The sequence below is a fragment of the Lithobates pipiens genome, unplaced genomic scaffold (assembly GCF_037356315.1).
Source record: "Lithobates pipiens isolate NorthernLeopardFrog02 unplaced genomic scaffold, aLitPip1_a1.2 Scaffold_16, whole genome shotgun sequence".
Lineage (NCBI taxonomy): Eukaryota > Metazoa > Chordata > Amphibia > Anura > Ranidae > Lithobates > Lithobates pipiens.
Window position 1 is genome coordinate 627,639,598 of NW_027507748.1, and position 20,227 is coordinate 627,659,824.

Below are 20,227 nucleotides of genomic sequence, written 5' to 3' on the forward strand. Positions count from 1 at the left end.
GGCGTGCTTTACGTGAGGACGCCAGGAAGCGCGGCGTATTGGTGTGTGTGGGCGGGGACTGGCGGCAGATATGAGATGGAGTCTGTGGAGGTGTATTCTGGAATGGTGACCGCTCTGGGTGAGGAAAGCAACACGGGGGGCTTTACTGGGCTCACTGCATGGAGAAGGAGCTACTAATGGCGTCTACTGCCTCTGTACTAAGGCTGTGTGCGGTGGTGGGGTGAGAGGACAGGATGTATGTGGCCTCTTATAATATAAGATCCTGTTCACATTGGAGCCACTTACAGGTCAAATTGCATGAGAAGACGCAGCCTATTGCCAGCAATGGCACCGTTCAAAGCGATGCCGACTTTGCGGTGCAGCACCGATTTTGCAAAAGTAGTTCCGGCGCTACTCTTGGTGATTTCCGGTGTGACTTGAATAGACATCTGTGTATGAAGCTGTCCAGATGTCTTCCACGCTACACCTGAAATCGCGTGCGGCTTTGAAATCCTGCGACTTCAGATGAAGTTTCACGATTTCAAAGCCGCGGCCAATGTGAATGAGGACCGAGGGCTCCTTCACACCGGTGTGTGCTGGGTTGTGGGTACATGTGCAAAATCGCACACCTTCCTTTGGCACCTAAGGCCGCTTCCACGCTTAGCTTGAGTAAGCTCCATACATATATATATATGTATATGTGTAATTTTTTTTTTTCTGAGCTAAAATGTAGCCCGTTATTTACAATGTGTCTGTGCACACAGGCATGTAAAGAAGCGCTGAGGATTCCGAGTAAAAAAAAAAAAAAATAGGAAAATCTGTGATCCCGTTCCGTATCTTGCGCCGGTGCATGCTTATTAGAATAAGTATGAATGAATTTTATAGGATGGATTTGATTTGAATCATCATTTTTAACCGCTTCAGCCCTGGAAGATTTTACCGCCATCCTGACGAGCGCTTTTTGCGATTTGGCACTGCATCGCTTTAACTGACAATTGTGAAAAATGTACTTATTTTTTTTTTTCCTCACAAATAGAGCTTTCTTTTGGTGGTATTTTATCCTCTCTGCAATTTTACTTTTTTGTGCTATAAACAAAAAAAAAAGCGTAAATTTTGAAAAAAAACTCATTATTTTTTACATTTTGCTATAATATCCCCCAAAAAATATATATTTTTTTTTCATCAGTTAGGCCGATACATATTTTTGGTAAACAAAATCACAATAAGCGTATATTGATTGGTTTTGCGCAAAAGTTATACTGCCTACAAAATGCAGGGATATGCAATTAGCGGACCTCCAGCTGTTGCAAAACTACAAGTCCCATCATGCTCTGCTTCTGGGTGTCATGCTTGTGGCTGTCAGTCTTGCTATGCCTCATGGGACTTGTAGTTCTGCAACAGCTGGAGGTCCACTAATTGCATATCCCTGAAATAGGGGATAGTTTTATGGCATTATTATTATTATTATTATTATTATTATTATATAATTTTTTTTTATTATTACTAGTAATGGCGGCGATCTGCGATTTTTAGCATAACTGTGACATTATGGCGGACACATGGGACGATTTCGACACGTTTTTGGGACCATTGGTATTTATACAGCGATCAGTGCTATAAAAATACATTTTCATACTTTAAAAATGTCACTGGTAGGGAAGGGGTTAACACTAGGGGGCAATCAAGGGGTTAACTGTGTTCCCTGTGTGTGTGTTCTAATTGAAGGGGGGAGGGGACTGACTATAGAAGATGAGATCGCTGTTCATGCTTTGTATGAACAGACAATCTGTCACTTCTCTCCTCAGAGAACCGGAAACTGCACACAGATCCCAGTTCTCCGCGTGCCCCGAGCGATCGCTGGAGCCTGGTGGTGATCGCAACCGTCGGGCACTTGCATTGGCTCTGTGGGCGAGCAGGGAGCAAGCTAGACCTTAGTGGACAAATAAGGAAGCGCCGTAACATGACAGCGATTCGCGCAGCCAAGCCATTAAAAAATTAATGTGTGTGTGTGTGTATATGTATGTATGTATATATGTATATATGTGTGTATATATGTGTGTGTATATATATGTGTATATATATATATATATATATATATATATATATATATATATATATATATATATATATATATATATATATATATATATATATATATATATATATATATATATATATATATATATAAATAAAACTTTTTTTTTTTTTTTTTTCACCCTGGAATTTTCCAAACGATATCTTCCTGGGTAAATGTGTGAATGCACATATGTGTGCAAAACAAATGCTTAAAATTTACGTCCAAAAAAAGCAGAAGCTGGAACATCATTACTGCGTGTGAGAAGCCTAAAATGTGATGTCCCTTTGCGGATGAGTGGCAGTGCCATAAACCTAGAAAAGTAACAGCAGAAAAAGACTGGGTAGTTCATTGCATCTGCCCATATTTTTTTTTTTTTTCATCATTGACCTAATTAATACAAATACAATAAATAATTTCATTAATGCAAATAAAAATTGAGCTAACTTTACTGGTTATTTATTTTTAATTAAAGTGTAATTTTCTTTCCCCAAAAAATTGCGTTTGAACGACTTCTGCACAAATACAGTGAGACATAAAAAATATTGCAACAACCACCCATTTTATTCTCTATGGTTTCTACTAAAAATCTATATATAGTGTTTGGGGGTTCTAAGTAATTTTCTGGCAAAAAAAATATTTTAACTTGAAACCAACAAATGTCAGAAAAAGGTTTAGTGGTTAAACTTCCCTCGTTTTCACACCATAGTGTATTCCTTTGACCTAAAGGAGACGTTTTTACTTAAAGTGGTTGTAAACCCTTACAAACCACTTTTACCTACAGGTAAGCCTAGATTAAGGCTTACCTGTAGGTCCAAGAAATATCTCCTAAACCTATACAGTTTAGGAGATATTTGCCCGAAGACAGGCACCGCTGTGTACGGCGCATGCGCCGTAGACAGCGGTGCGCAGGCGCATTGAGCGCGGCATTTCCAATAATGGAGCTGCCGCACGTGTCGGGTCCCGTGCGCATGCGCGGGAGTGACGTCATCGCGGCTCCGCCGAATGACAGCGGCGGAGCTGCAAGACCCCATCGAGGAGATGGATGAGGCGGACTACAGGGGACAGCGGTGACTTCGCTGGCTCCTGTGTCAGGTAAGTGACACATAATGGAGTACTATGCGATGCATAGTAGTCCATTATGCTTTGCCTTTGCAGGGAATGAAAGAGGAAGTAAACTCATCAGGGTTTACTTCCTCTTTAAGTTCTACTGCTAAAGAATGTTGTGATTCTTGGCAAACTGCCCGTTTTTTTTTTTTTTTGTTTGTTTGTTTGTTTGTTTGTTTGTTTTTCCCTTTTTCTTTTGTTGGCTTTAGTAAGAGCAGAGAGAATTCTCTGCATAGAAAGAATCGGGAAATATTATTTTCAAGATCGCAACAGGTAATAAATCGCGATGATGATTCTTAAAGCGGAGGTCCACCCTAAAGTGGACCTTCCGCTTATCGGAACCCTCCCCCCTCCGGTGCCACAATTGGCACCTTTCAGGGGGGAGGGGGGTGCAGGTACCGGTACAGTACAGGTATCTGCACCCACTTCCGGGATAGCTCTCTGCGGAAAGGGACGTAGATTACGCCCCTTTCCGAAAGTCCCCCGCTGCCTGCTGGGAAACGCACAGATCCCAGAGGCAGCGGGTCAATCCTTATTGCACAGCGTGACTCGCGCATGCGCAGTAGGGAACCGGGAAATTAAGCAGAAAGGCTCCATTTCCTGATTCCCATACCCAAGATGGCGGCGGCAGCACCCGAGAGACGATCGAGAGATCGGCTTCGGGTGTCGACATCGCGGGCGCGCTGGACAGGTAAGTGTCACTATTTTAAAAGTCAGCAGCTGCAGTATTTGTAGCTGCTGGCTTTTAAAAAAAAAAAAAAAAAAAAAAAAAACGCGGACTCCCGCTTTAATGATTAATCATGCAGCCCTACCCTGAGCTAACTAAAAACATTATAATGTTTTGTTCTTTAGAGCCCTTTCACACCACACCGCCCATAGCGTGGGCGGAAAAAAAGCCGCTATTTTTAGTGTCTTTTTGTGGTGCATTTCGGCCCCTAGCGGGGTGCTTTTACCCCCCCCCCCCCGCTAGCGGCCGAGAAAGGGTTAAAACCACCGGCAATACGCCGCAATAGAGCCGTTTTGCCGGCGGTATAACAGCACTGCCCCATTGATTTCAATGGGGAGCAGCGGTGGAGGAGCGGTAAACACACCGCTCCTTCACTTTTCCCTGACGTCCTGCCAGCGCACCGATGTAGTGTGAAAGCCCTCCGGCTTTCACACTACAGACAATGGTGCAGCTTTTTTGGGACGGATTGCAGGCGCTATTTCTAACGCTATAGCGCCTGGAAAAACACCCTGGTGTGAAAGGGGTCTTGGGTTAAAGGAATGAACCTTACTCTGTAAATGATGGAAGTTTAACCACTTAAAGTGGAGTTCCATCCATTTAAAAGTCAGCAACTACAAAAAGTGTAGCTGCTGAATTTTAATAATCAGACACACTCACCTGTCCCACGGTCCCCCTCCTCTCCACGGTGCTGGTATTCTAACTGTGGGCATCCGGCTGTGGCTTCACAGCTGGGCACGCAGTGCGTCTGCATGAGCCACGCGCTGTGAATGGCCAGACAATCTTCTGGGACCTGTGACGTGTCCCAGTGGATTGCAGGGAGGGGGGGGGGGGTGGTGTACTTCTGGCGCCACGGAGGCTTGGGAGGAAGTGGGAGCTGGATGCCTCTAAAACCAGGGTACCCGCTCCTCCCCTAAACAAATGACATGCCATATGTGGCATGTCAGGGGGTCACCAACACTTAAAGTGGACGTTCCTTTTTTGGGTGGAACTCCGCTTTAAAGACTAAACCTTTTTCTGACACTTGTTGGTTACAAGTTTAAAATCACAATTACTTGCTAGAAAATTTCTTAGAACCCCAAACGTTATATAGATTTTTTTTTTAGCAGAAACCATAGAGAATAAAATGGTGGACGTTGCAATATTTTATGTCACACTGTATTTGCGCAGCGATCTTTCAAATGCAATTTTTTTTTTTGGGGGGGAAAAAAAAACACTTTAATGAATTAAAAAAAACAAAAAAAAAACTTAACAGTAAAGTCAACCCAAATTATTATTTTTTTATAATGTGAAAGATGTTGCACTGCGAGAATCGTGATCTTTATTTTAAGTAAAAAAATTTTGTTTTCTCATTTTGGCCAGAATCGTGCAGCTCTATCACAAGTGTGTGTTTTTTTATATATATATATATATATATATATATATATATATATTCTTTTCCCTTGGCGGCACAGATGGGCATCACTGATAATCGGGCCACTGATTATCAGTGTAGATGTCCCCGCTGAGAAAAGCCGCCTATCAGCATGAGGAGAGGAATGCCAATAACTGGCATTTACTATTTACACTGATCAACTGTGATTGGACACAGCTGATCACATGGTAAAGAGCCTCTGTCATAGGCTCTTTACTGTGATCAGAGATGCGGTGTGTCTGAGGGAAACGCCGCACCACCAATCGCCTTGCTGTGCTCCCGATCAGAAGGGGCGGAGTCTCACGGTGATGTCACCGGATAATCACGCCTCATGGCTAATATAAAAACTGGCAGACGTCACAGATGACACAACGGCAGGAGCCAGTGTCGGAGGAGGACCAGGTCGGTGGCAGAGAAGGCAGCAACGGAGGAAGAACACATCACTGGAGGGAGAAGACAGCAGCAGAGGGAGAACACATCGGTGGCAGAATTGGAGAAAGGGGAGAATGGGTAGGGGTACAATGTACCCCATACTCATTCGCATGAGGGGGGGGGGGGTCCACACACATTTATTTATTTTATTTTTTTTCCAATTTTGGCGTGGGGCTTTTGCTCAAGATCCTCAGAGCACAAGTCGCATGCCAAAGTCGGATCAGTTAAGATGAAGATCCTGACTTCCATTCAAATCAATGGGCTGAAATCATGCCCAAGTCGGATCAAAGTAGTGCAGGAAGCTTTTTCAAATTCGGAACAGTTAAGACGGCTCTCTTAGCCCTTGTACACACGGTCAGACATTCTGACGGAAAATGTCCGATCGGACTGTGTTGTCGGATAATCTGACTGTGTGTGGGCTCCATCGGACTGTTTCTGTCGGAATATCCGATGGACAAAGTTTTAGAGCTGGGCTATAAAACTTTCCGACAACATGATCCGATCGGACTTTGTCCGATTGTGTGCAGAGAATTCCGATCGGACAAAGTGCAACGCATGCTCAGATCAAATTCGTAGACCAAAGCTATTGGCTACTAGCCTGAACGTAGTCCAGTCGTAACGAAATAACGTCGTCGCGTTACGATCGGATTTTCCGACAACTTTGTCTGGCTTAGGGAACCGTTGATTTTTGACATGTGCTCTGGTAGTTGAAGTGCATGTTGGACCAGTGTGAAGTGGCCCTTAACTTTTTCAGCAATCTGTGCTTCAGTAGCTCTTCGATTTGGACTACGCAGACCAGCCTTCACTCCTCATGTGCATCAATGAACCTTTGCTGCCCATGACTCTGTTGCAGGTTGGCTGGCTTTCCTTCTTTGGGCCACCTTTGGTAGGTCCTGACCACTGCAGACCGGGAACATCCCTCAAGAGTTGCAGTTTTGGAGTTGCTCTGACCCAGTCATCCAGCCATTACAATTTGACCCTTGTCAAAGTCACTCAAATCCTTATGCTTGCCCATTTTTTTATTTTTATTTTTTTGTCTGCTTCCAACACATCAACTTCAACTTCAGGGACGAGGTGTTCACTTGCTGCCTAATATATCCCACCAATTTTTGGTTGCCATTGTAACAAGATAGCTAATGTTGTTCACTTCACCTCTCAGTGGTCATAATGTTATGGCTGATCGATGTACATCTCATAGCTGACTAATTACTGGGGAGATTTTAATTGCTGCTATTTCATAAATTGCACCAGTCTTCAAGGTATGGGGCAGCTAGAGCAACACATTAACCATAGGGGGCATTGCCACTATTTATAGAATCCCTTGTCGTATTTTTTTTTTTTTTTTTTAAATGAATGCAAGGTGTTCTCTGATTAGATAAGGTGGAGAGGCGGGGCAATGACATCATGAGAATTTGCTGGAAAAAAATGCAAGGTATTCTGTAAATGGCGGGAGTACGAAGCGAGTGGCCTACACTACCCCCCACCCTGTCGTTGTGGAAGGAAAAGCTGCACATTGGTGAGCTCATCTATCCACCACTCTGCTCTCTCCTCATATCCGTATGCTCCTTGCACTGTCACACACCTCATTGGCACCTTGTGATGCTTCTCCCTCCCCCTCTAAGCTCTGCTGTACAGGAGGTGCAAGAGATTGATACCCAGTCAATAAACAAATTTAATGATATAGTATTGATTGCAGAGCTGGATTAATTTGTGCCTTTTTTTTAATATCTTTTAGTAGTTTCGTTTTAACCCTCTCGCTGCCAGAAGAGAAATATAGCTGTGTATGGGTAACCTCAATAAACCCCAATAAAATATGAATGAAATATTTGTATAGCGCACAATGCGAACTGAATTGCCTCTAGGCATATATGATTTTATATGTGATGGAGCCTGACAATTAAGACACTACTTTCCTATAAGGTAATGTTATTTTGCTTGTGAGATATATGCCTTAATAATTACAACTTCTGTTTTTTTGTTTTTCTCTTGCAGAGAAGCTCACAAAGGAAGCTACCGTTTTGGCTGAACATAATCAACAAATTAGAAAATACAACATGACTCTGAAAAAGTTGAACACAAGCTTTGATCAGGTATGACGTAATGAGGAGCATTCTGAGCAGGGTGGATTTGATTTAAATTACTCGTAAAAAGGCTTGATTTTAAATCCACTCAATTTAAATCATAATTTTTAAAGAGCAACTGTCATCTCTGTCCCGCGGCGGCTCCTCCTCTGACACGCTGTTGACTCAGACAGTCCCATTCACTTTAATGGGATGGCTGGTGATGCGGCAGTGACACAACAAGGTGAGGGACGTGGTGGCTGCAAGTGAGGGGATGCCCTCTAACAGGTGCTGCCATGATGGATCTGAAATGACAGGTGCTCTTTAAATGTAGGGACTCATTCTTGCTGGTAGTTAGAATCTTTAATATTTGCAAACAAAATGAAGATTTTCTATTTAGAATAAGAAGCTGTCAAGTTAGTAAAACAGCGATATCTGAACCAATTCAGTCATACAGTTTGTAGTGTACAGAGATTTGCAAAACAATGGGATAAAGGAAGATTTCTGAACTTTGTTTTATCTCATGGTTCCATGCTGAATAAACTAAATTATTAATGAATCTTAAATAGAAAACAATCTTTAGATAGATTTTTATTCCAAAAGCATTTTATCGAAATAAAAATATTTTATTTTTTATCAACTCCGATTCTGAGAATTATTAGTGCTTGCAGCCTCTTTTGTCTAAGGCTCCATTCACACTTATGCAGGTGGGATGAATTGCGTGCGTTTTTTGCTTGATGTTGCACAGCTCATTCATGTCAGTGGGCTGCCCTACGTATAACAAGTGTGTGATATTTTATTTATTTTTTTCTTTGGCATGTTCATGTGCTGCATCTTTTTGTGTGTTACGGGAATATACATGATGTGTATGTGCACGATCCAGCAACGCAAAAGTGTGAATACAGCATACATGTACTCTCCCGAGCAACTGCTGCACCTAATTTCTCAAGTCAAGTCTGTTCACACTGTTGTGATTTCAGATGTGACTTGAGTCGCTTGGAATCATATGATAATGGAAATCCTTGTTTTCAGTGGTACCTGTACACATCAATGCAATTCAGCATGGCACAATTTTGGAAAAGGTTCCTGTACTTGATTCAAGCAATTTTGGCCCCATAAAATATGCAAACCACTTAAAAGTAGCATCCGAGCTGCACTACCTAATCGCACTGAAAGTCAGATCAAAATCGGACTGCAGCAGTGTGAAGCTAGTCTAAACCTCGGGAATTTTTAATGTCTTGGAGACTCGCTAAAGGGTATCTGCGTTTTGGGTTCCTGGGTCTTCATACCTGCTGCAGTCTTTATCAAGTTTCAGCTCTTACTATTTTCACCTTAAATGTATTTGTTTTATATTTTGAGTAGTAAGGGAATCCCCTTTTGTGAAAAAATATATAGTGGAGCGGGGCTATTTTTTGTATTTTTTTTTTTTTTTTTTTTTTTTAAATCTGCGGTTAAAAAACCTATTCACTATTCAAATTGAGGTGTGTGTGTGTGTGTTGTGGTTTTTTATTTATTTATTTTTTTTGATAGACCAGCGTGGTGTCAGCGCCGGTTCAGGTGGAAAAAAAAAAAATCTAAAAAGATCGATTTGCTGAAATTTTGAATTGATTTGACCTCTCAACTCGATTCAAGATTTAAATCGCCTTTTTTTTTTTTTCCCAAGCCCTAATATATAGTCTATACGATTGCTACACAAACCAAATTGTAATGTTATTAAAGATTACCTTTCCCTTTCAATCTTGTATGATTGGCTCACTGATTTATTTATTTTTTACAAAAGTTTATTTACCTTTTTACACTGTAACTTTAGGCAAAACATTTTATTTTTTCCCTTTTGGATAGAGTAAGGTCTCTTTCAGTGATGATCCGCCCCGTGGACATCCGCTTGCTCGATCCCCGCTGAACCGGCAGATGACAGGTCCGTCTCTGCACACTGCGCAGGGACGGACCTGTTAGAGCGCCGCTCTCCCCTATGGGAGATTGGGTGACGACGGACTGCACATTCCGTCGTCGCCCCATCCAATGACAGATGGAAAAGTAGGTTTTTCCTCCGTCACACTTCTTCGGATCGGATGTCACCGCTTACATCCGACGCTCCATAGACCTCTATGAAGCATCCGTTCAGGTCCACCTGTCAGTTTTTCAGGCGGACCTGAACGGTAGTGTGAAAGAGCACTAAGGGCTCTTTTCACGTGGGCTGTCTCATCAGGTCTGCCTGTCAGTTTTTCATGTGGACCTGATCAGACCTTGCACTGTATGGAGCAGTGGATATGCAAAATTTAGACAGATGGTCCTATTTTCCATCTGTCTGCTGGATCAGATATGTCAGTTTTCACCTGATTTCCCCCATAGAAGAGAGTGGGACTGGGTACGCCCCCACTCTGCACAGTGAGTGGAGACCCATCATCCGCCTGCTCAGCAGGGATCAATGGCGTGATCCTCCACTGAGCAAGTGGAGTTCATTAGGTGGAAGCTCCCGAGTGAAAGGGGCCTTGGGGAGGATTCTAACCCATCAGGGTTTTTTTTGCATCATCTCTGTTCCATTGAGGAAATTTCCCTTCACTTCCTGTCCCATTAGCCAAAACAGGATATGAGAGGAAATCCTGGGATGTCTGAACTAGTGTCCCCATTGGAAGATTTCCCTTCTGTCGCTGTTCTAATCTCAACTCCAAATTTGGGGATTTTATTTTATCTTCATTATTTTATCTTCATTATCTATTTTAATGATAAATAAGACCAATAAAGAGGGCAACAGACCATAATGGAAAATGGCAACTGTTCTAATCACTCACTCACTGTACTTAATCTAAAAAAAAAAAAAAGAAGTTTTGCCTTTAGTTATATTTTAGGAAATGCAACAATAGGGACTGAAATACTCGAAGGTGACCAGGAACACCAAAAACACAGGTGAAGCTGGACGCTGCATTTGGAAGATGTAAATGGAATCCTATTACAGATATAAAAAGTCATTAGGCTATTCAGTCCACCAAGGTCAATACCTATATTTTCTTTTGTTTTGTTAATAAATTTTTTTATTTTTTTCCCTCCCCTCTCTAGGTCCAAGCCAGGCTTGTGCGTGTGGCTGCTGTGAAGCCAAGTTTAAGCAGAACAGTTGTGCAAAAGGAAACCTGACCCCAGATGCATGAAATCCTTCTAATCGGGTTTCCAACTATATTCAGACTGATAGAACACCACAGCAAATCTAGTTGTTTGCATTCCTCCACACTTTATATGTGCTATGTATCTCGCATAAGATGAAAACATGCATAGAAAGACGGGGGGTGTAATGGTGACAACCTGACCATGTTTTACATACTACAAATCCCCACTTACTTGCCACTTGCTGTGTTAGATTTGGGCTGCAACATTACTGCAGGTAAAAACACGGTTACATTTGAACATGCTTTGTCCAAGTTAATGTAAACAGCTTAGATGGATGACATACATGCAGAGATAACCAGCATTGTTGGCAGCTGATTTTCTGGTGGATCAACATGGCATTCTGATTTTACAATGGACTGGCCAAATATTGTCATGATTTATCATATTTTTTTTTTTTTTTTTTTTTAGCAGTGCACAGCCTAGTTAAATTAACAAATATACATTGCCTAGAAAATAAATATCGCTGCTAACCCCCCCGAACATGTAAATCGCAGTCAATGTAATATTTATTTCAAAGTGAAATAGGGATAGCGCTGAAACACAGAATAGTGGACTGCACAAGTATACACCTTCTTTAATATATCGCACAGGTGCTGCCAAATTTTTGTTTCTTGAATCATATTTGTAAAATGAAGATCACTTGTGTAATTAATGGGTTTCAAGTGATTGTAGTATAAAAACATGTCTCTGGAAGACTTCACATTTGTTAACCCAGTACTGCGGTATTACCTACACATGTGGCTGAACACTTTTAAGCCATTAAATATTCTTTAGGCTTGGTTCATACCCATGCCGCTTACATTTGATTTGTTTCTGCTGTGCCATTTGGCCCAAAAAAAAAAAAAAATGCAATTTGTTGGCGGGCAGATTAAAAAATGCAAATTGCAGCAATAAATGCACTACATGCTTTTCTGGTGTTTCTCCATTGAAGTCTGAGAACCCCCCCAAAAAAACACTGTTTTGCATTTAAAAAAGTTCTGAGCCCTTTCCAAAAAAGCAGCTGCTGGGGAAAAAAAAAAGCATAGATGTGAATTTGTCCCATAGGAAACCATGTTAAATGAACTGCTGCATCTCTGCAAAAAGCACTAAAAAACGCATTAGTGTGAATGGAGCCTAAGTGTATAGTTCACTTAATCATTAAAACAGAAGTATGTGTTGTGTGTGTGTGTGTTTTTTTTTTTTTTTTTCTTTAAGATTCATACTTGCCTAGGTGGATCAGTCCCCCGCCACCTCTGAGAACCCACCGATCAAACCCCACAGATTGCTTGCTTCTCACAGCTCTGCGAGCGGAGAGCTGCTGACGGTCAACCAGCAGCTCTCTGCTCCACACCCCTTCAGCCCACTCTCTGCTGAAAACAGGCCACAGGGGTGAAAATTGAACTGCACTCCTTTACAGAAGTACAGCCAAACAACCTTCAAGTAAAGAGTTGTAATGCTGCAAAAGACAGACCATCAAAAGAAGAAGATTAGGGAGGGAGGCCACCAGGAGACCTTAAACATGGTTAATATACAGACTACATGAGAGTCCAGATTTGAGGTCAGTAGAGAAATTATGGTTGAACCTAAAAAAAAAAACTGGGCGCTATTTACAAAAACTGGAGAGTGCAAAATCTGGTGCAGCTTTGCATAGAAACCAGTGAGCTTCCAGGTTTTATTGCAAAAACTTAACTGAACAAGCTTGGTTACCATGTAAATCTTCCCCCCCCGTTCACTCATAATTCCCGTAGAACCTGGGAGAGCTGAAGTAATATTACTTGGAGGGATGAGAAAAATTGCAGTTCCCAAGCCGACACAGAGGCCCATCCACACAAGCTCAAGGCTGTAGATGGTGCCAAAGCTGTGTCTACTCAATACTTGCTTGAAATAGGGGCATGTATGCTCGTGCAATTATTTTATATCACAGTTGTGTTTTCAATTTGTTATAATAAAAGGATATTTGTTGACCAGAAAATAGTTTTTTATTGAAAATTCAATAATAAAACATGTAAGCTTCTAATCGGTGGATATTTTCATTAGGCATTGTATAATACAGTGGATTAATGAATCATTTATATATCTGTATTAGAAAAGTGGAAGGAGAAAATCTGAAGCACGGGTCCACATTTAAAATCGTATTTGTATATGGTCTGTGGTAGCATATTTATAACTCCTCTCAAGATGACGCTGCATCTTGACTGAAGGGTATAAATGTGTGATGTTCAGGTTATAGGCTGCCCTGTGTCCTAACCTATAGGTCACTCCATTTTAAAAATTGTTTTTTTTTTTTTTATTTGTACCAGCTGCATAAGGTAGTGCAAACCAGCAAGGGGACAGAAGTGTTTTTCCCAATAAATCTTAACCTTAGCAGCCCTCATGAGTTCCGTCCATGATGCACACCCTGTCATTTCCAGTTACTAAAAGTATCTCACCTGATCCTGTCCTTGGGATCCACTCTGTAAACTGCTGTAGAGAGGGCAGGGAGTGACAAATCCAGACATTTCAATGGTAAAAGCTTTTATAAAACAAGCCACATTCTTAATACAAATAACTTAATTTTATTAAAACGAAAAATAAAAGCAAATGCTTAGATGTTTAACAGCAACTGCATTAAAATAAATCCAACTCTATTCTTCTTTTAAGCACACTAAAGTAATATGTAAAAAAAAAAAAGGATTACTTTATAATACATATTTTACTTTAAAAAAGGCACGTGTTTCAGGTTTCTTTAAAGCTCAATTAAACCTCTGCTATTCATTATTGTAAGGCGGCCAGACTGCATATACAGTAATAATTATTTCCACATCCACTGCCGTCAGGACATAGGACAGTCAGACTAAAGCCTCATACACACGATCGAATTTTCCACAGACAAAACGTCAGACTTTTGTCCAAAGGTCGTTAACCAGGAACTTTCATACAAACGGCAAGGAACTGTCAGCCAACAAACACAAAACGTAGTGACATACTATGTGGCTTTTCAGCTCTTTAGCGCCACCCTTCGGGCACCTTCTGCTGATGTTGTGTTTGGTGAACATTGATTCCGAGCATGCGTGCTTGTAATTTGGACTTTTGTCTGACAGACTTGTGTACACACGATCAGAAAATCTGCCAACAGACATTTGTCCGTGGAAAATTTTTAAGCCTGCCATTTGTTTGTCTGCGGAAAATCTGACAATTGTCAGATGGAGCGTACAAACGGTCGGATTTTAGGCCAACAGTCTGTCAACACAAAATTCCTATCGGAAAATCCGATTGCGTGTACAAGGCTTAAGGCTCACACACAGCATCGGCCTGACATCCCCACCCTCAAAACTTTTTCTGCAATATGCAGTTCTTCTCAAGGAGCTGGAGGGAAGGGCAAGTACTTTGTGTAAGAGGGTCGTGGCCTGACTCTGCTATGTGCTGGCAAGGTATTTCACACTTTTTGCTGTACTATAATGATAAATAGCAAGGGTTCAATTGGATTTAAATGTCTGAATATATTTTGATTATGGAGTTAAGTTGTAAGTTTTTTTTTAAATCTTTCATTTCACCTTTTTTTTGCTGTTTGAGGAGACAGCCTGTTCAGAAATGCTTGTATATGTTAGCAGCACAATTTGTAACTACTGGGATCAGCAAGTTACTTGCTATGTAATATAAAATATACATTTTAATATTCCGTGTTAAAAAAAAAAAAAAAAAAAAAAACACACTTTCTAAATGCAAGGTATGTTTCTATATTGCTGTGTTCCTCTGCTGCATTCAACTGGTAGCCAATACCAGAGTGACCATTTACCAGTACACTCTAAACTATACCAGGTGACCAACATTGGTGAGATTTACCACTAGTGGTACATGGCTCACACTTTAGTGGAGGGAAACTGCTTTGTAAAAACATTCTATTTTCACCTTTTGGATAGTCTGTCAAAATATATCACAAATAAACACTGGTATATATATTATTAAATCTTTTCAGTTCAATTGACTTTACTTTAACATATAAGCAACTTAAATTATACACCCAAAAGTTCTGTGTAGCAATGTCAAAGGCCGTACAGGCTTTCATAAACCCCAATAATACATTCAACACTGCACTCTAGACTGTTTTGTTAACTTGTCTGATACAACTGTATCTATACTGTATTCAAACTGTTAACTATTAGTCAAACTGTATTATTATATCTGCTATACTGTTTAATGTATTGGAGAAAATCTATGGTTTATGGCTATATTAAAAAAAAAAAAAAAAAGCTGCTTTGGATTAGAGGTTGTAAACCCCCATGCTCCTTCAGATAGCTGTACCTATAGGTAAGCTTAAAATAAGGTAACTACAGTATCTCCTAAATGTGCGCCGTTCAGGGGATTTTTTTTTTTTTTTACTGTGCTGATGATTTCATCGGTGCATGCGCTCTGAAGGAATGGCTTCCCATGCCGTTTCTTCAGGCAAATGTGCCGTAACCAGTGGCTTCTGTGCACGAGAATGACGTCACTCGGCTCCAGCCAGACGCAGCCCCAGAAGGAACATGGGCAAAGATAGATGCAGGGTTCGGTTGCAGGTAAGTGTCACATAAATGTGCTAGTGTGCGATGCATACTAGCACATTAGGCCTTTACTTTGCAGGGAAGAAGAAAAACCCACCAGGGTTTACTTCCTCTTTAACAGAGCTGCTCTACAACTTAGGATCAGTTAATTGGGTTGGATACACTACTGTAAAAAAAAAAGAACTGTAATCACCTCTGTAGCCACACAGTAAGGATACATTAATGACACTGGATACACGTAATCAGCCCTGTAACCCCAGACTGCAGTGTATCCTTAAGCCCCATACACACAGATTTTTGTCTTCAGATTTACCAAAACCATGTAGTGCAAGGGCCTGTCTGATTGGATACAAATTGAAACTCTTAAGGTTTGACCTCGTATTATATTATTTTGGTAAATCTGAAAATAAAAATCAGCAGAAAATCGAATAGTGTGTATGGGGCTTAAGGATACATTGAGACCGCTGCATGCAGGTAATCACCCCTGTAGCTCGAGCCTAAGGACACATGGAGACCAATGTGTGCAAGTAATCCTCCCCAGATTACGGATACATTGACACCACTGCATGCAGGTTATCACCCCTATAGCCCCACTCTGAGGGATCAGACACTGCTGGGTGCAGGTAATCCTTCTTGTAGCCCCAGGATGGGAATACATTGATACCGCTGCATACAGGTAACCGCACCCCTGTAGCCCAGACTAAGGATACTTTGACATGAGAGCTGAAGAAAGGCAGACCTGTTTTAGAGTCCAGCCTGTGTGACAACCATGACTCCCTTCAAATATATAGGGGAGGGGGAGGAAACAAAAAAAAAAAAAAAAAACACACCACGTGTTATTTGTAGGACAAGTTGAAAATAAAACCTGAAAAAAGAATGCAGCCACTTCTTACGACTGGGCATCTGCGATATATCACATTTTTGGATTACATACAGATTAATGTTCACTTATATTGTTCTTTATGGACACCTATCAGGGCAAAAAAGAAATGTGCGGGCGTTTTGGCAAATACTGGCAGCAGGCATGTCTCAGGATCTGTTCTGTTGCTTAGTGCTATGCCATCTTTGACCAAATGTTCATGTTAATGCAGAATAAATACAGAACCGCTTTTACCAATATAATTATTTTCTTATCGCCCTCTCCCCTACTGGGATGGTTTCCCCAGTTGTGTACCTTTGGTTTGAAAGCTCATTACCTTTATTCAATAGCTAAAACTAGTTAACATACAGTATATTCAGTTCCTCAAGCACCACTCCTATCCTAAACCGCAATACAAGTATGCACTCCTTTTACTGAAGCAATGCATTTTGGGACATAACATCAGACTTGCACATTTCTAACCCATGCCACACTCAATAAGATTAGGCAGGTAGATACGGTTATGTGTAATTGAAGGGAAGTTTAGAATAATGGTTCTGTAAACTGCAGGAAGAGCTTATGGGAAAACGAGGGTTAAATCAGCGTTTTCTGTAAAGCATCGGGTAAAAGGCCGGCAGTGGTTTAGTGGCGCTCCTTCTTGTTTGGTTTCTCGATCAGTTTATATTCATCCAGAATCGCATGGCTGGTTTCTTTTGCAGTTTTTTTCACAATGGCTTTTACACCCAGGTGATCAATGTTAAATGCAGTTACTCCAACGTTGATGGCAGAATTGACAGCATCATTAGTAGCGTGCCCAGCATCTTTTCCATACCTAGATCACAAATTGAAAGAGTTTACAAATAGTTCTAGAATGACATTAGATGGCATTGGCTAGAGATTTATTATGGGCACAGTTGTGCAATTAATTTGCCAAGTATACAGGTGCCTAATTCTGCCCCATCAAGGCAAAATGGAATAATTGTTTGTAAAGATCACCAACAAAGAAAAAGGCAGATACTTTGTGGACCGCATCAAGGACATTGATAAAGCAGTAAAAGCAATCAATGAGTAAAATCGAGTGAGTCTCTATTGGGGGCATTATCAAGATACTGCATGTATCCTATGTATACACATAAAAAGAATTTTAGAGAAAGCATTTACTAGATAATGGAAATGTATTCCAATGTCAGTATCACCGACATACATTTTGAACTGCTTCTTGGCAAATTAATAACACAAAACTACTGTGAACCTAAAAACATGAGAGCTGAACAAGAATTACAAGATTTTATATTTAAGTTGATTAAAATAGTTATCCATTACCTGGATTAAACAGAATTTTGGTTTGTGATGCACAAGTACAAAAACCATCACACAACTGTCATACTGGCACTTTAAAAAGCAGAAGAAAGGAATGTAGATTGTTTATGTGCAATCAGTTCCCTGATACAGTCAGCATCTGGTTATTGTCAGCAATCAGACATTTATTGGCCATTTACATTTGCCATGAATTTAATGCACAGAAGTTGCATTAAGGGGGCATATTCATTTGAAAGTTGTCTAACACATACAAAAACCAAAGCAGCACACAACAATGCATCACAAGGGTGTTGAGGTGCCTTTCAGAATAAATGGCACCTTAGGGTACCAACAAGCATGAGGTATTGCACCCTATAATGCAACACTGTAAATGGACCCTTATAATTCCTCTATAAGCACATAATTTCCTCAAAGCATGTCAGGAAGACAGTAAGGTGTGATTTTTGTACATTTCAGACAAAGATATAAAATGCCTGTAAAAGGGGAAGGACTCTATTCATATCAAAACTGGGCTAAACACTAAAGGGCTATCTGTTTTTGTTCATGTATAAAATGCAGGTAATAAAACTTTTTTTGATAGAAAGCTATTTTTTGTGTTCATCTAACTATATAGCTAAAGACCATAAATCTAGTTAAGCAGATGTAAGTACACATTCACAAGCCCGTATCTGCCTGTGAATACGGTTGGATCGCGACTATATGTCGCAATGGTCTCTTATATTGGATTATGCCTTTCTCAATGCAGCCTTACCTTCGCAGGAACCACAGTATAAATAAATGTAATCTACATGTGTTAAACTGTTAATGTTGTTCGGCAGAACTCAGAAAATCTTCCCTAAGCTCAATGGGTTGATTGCTTCTGCATGTTACTATGAAGACAATTCCAGTAATCAGAGTGAGAAGAACAATCGCTGAGTTATAAATATGTATCCGACCCAACCAATCCCTAAAGTTCTTGTGTAGAAGTATGGTTTGAAAAATTATCAGCTTTTGGGTCACTTAACCAGTGTTCTCTATCCCCCTAGGCTTCTGCCTAGAGCAGCCCCCCTCAGCATAGAGGTATCCTTGAAATAACTTTCCAATCTCAAGGAACCCCTGCGATATTGGACTATAGCTACAGCTCATGCTACATTAGTGCGATTGTCAGAGGGCAGAATGCTCCTTAGGCCGCGTACACACGGGCGGACTGTTCGCCCAACCTTGTCCGCTGAACAGTGTTTGGGCGGACAGTCCGCTCGTGTGTGGGCTTTCAGCGGACAGTTTCAGCGGACAGTTGGACGGACAAAGTCTTTCGGAAATTCCGAAAAACTGTCCGCTGAAACTGTGTTTGAGCGAACAGTCCGCCCGTGTGTGGGCCTGTCCGCTGTACTTTCGAAATGAGCGGACTGTTCCCGCTCGGAAAGTCCGCCCATTTCGAGCGCGTGTACAGGTAGGCGGGGCCCGCGAAGGAGACGTCGCGGGCTCCGCCGCCTGGAATGGGCTTAAAGGGGAACCCCAACGCCGAAAAAAATCGGCGTGGGGTTCCCCCCAAGTCCACACCAGACCCTTGTCCGAGCACGCTACCCGGCCGGCCAGGAAAGGGGGGCGAGCGAGCGCGCCCCCCCTCCTGAGCCGTACCAGGCCGCGTGCCCTCAACATGGGGGGTGCCTTGGGGAAGGGGGGGCCGCGCGGCCCCCCCCACCCCAAAGCACCTTGTCCCCATGTTGATGAGGACAAGGGCCTCTTCCCGACAACCCTGGCCGTTGGTTGTCGGGGTCTGCGGGCGGGGGGCTTATCGGAATCCGGGAGCCCCCTTTAAGAAGGGGGCCCCCGGATACCGGCCCCCCACCCTATGTGAATGAGTATGGGGTACAATGTACCCCTACCCATTCACCTGTGAAATAAAGTACAAAAAAAAACACAACACATGGAAAAAGTATTTTATTGCACAGCTCCGGGGGTCTTCCGTCTTCGGGGGTCTTCTCGCCGGACTCCTCCGCTATGTGTGTGTAGCTCTTTTGCTAGCGGAGGAGTCCGGCTTTCTTCCTCCCCGCCGCCGGCCTCTTCTCCCGACTTCGGGGGTCTTGTCCCCCTCTTCGGTTCTTCTGCCGGGCCACCGCGCCTGGTCCGGTGGCCCGGTCTTCTGTCGCCGTCTTCCGTTCTTCTGTCGCCGCCTTCGGTTCTTCTGCCGGGCCACCGCGCCTTCTTGTAGCTCTTTTACAGGCGGTGGCCCGGTCTTCTGTCGCCGCTGTCGTCGTCGCCGCCGCCGCCGCCGCCTTCCGTTCTTGTTCTTCTTCTTGTTCTTGTTCTTCTTCTTCTTCTCCTGGAGATGTTGACTCGACGAGCTCTCCGGCCGGAATGCCAGAGCCGCGCTGTGCGGTCACTTATATAGTGACAATGGGGCGGTGTCACATGGTATATGTCACATGGGTTGGTCACATGGTGACCCCGCCCCCTTACGATGTCATAGTCCCCATGTGACATCAACCCATGTGACCAACCCATGTGACATATACCACGTGACACCGCCCCATTGTCACTATATAAGTGGCAGCGGAGCGTGTCCCTGGCATTCCGGCCGGAGAGATCGTCGAGTCAACATCTCCAGGAGAAGAACA

At 42.2% G+C, this 20,227-nt stretch overlaps 1 protein-coding gene and 1 long non-coding RNA gene across 4 annotated transcripts in view; one reads left to right on the forward strand and one right to left on the reverse strand.

Annotated features, from left to right (window-relative positions):
* LOC143983961 (uncharacterized) lies at window positions 1-12,110 on the forward strand. Its single transcript, XR_013274696.1, has 3 exons — window positions 1-118; window positions 7,723-7,820; window positions 10,848-12,110. It is a non-coding gene; the product is annotated as an uncharacterized LOC143983961 (long non-coding RNA).
* Window positions 12,111-13,463: 1,353 nt separating this feature from the next.
* Window positions 13,464-20,227, reverse strand: part of SPART (spartin) — a 53,195-nt gene continuing 46,431 nt past the window's right edge. For 2 of the 3 annotated variants that reach the window (XM_077484144.1, XM_077484143.1), the window contains exon 8: window positions 13,464-17,142. In XM_077484144.1, the coding sequence (XP_077340270.1) occupies window positions 16,953-17,142 (190 nt within the window). In that variant the 3' untranslated portion in view covers window positions 13,464-16,952. The remainder of the gene's footprint in view (window positions 17,143-20,227) is intronic. The other variant, XM_077484145.1, reaches the window with a different exon arrangement.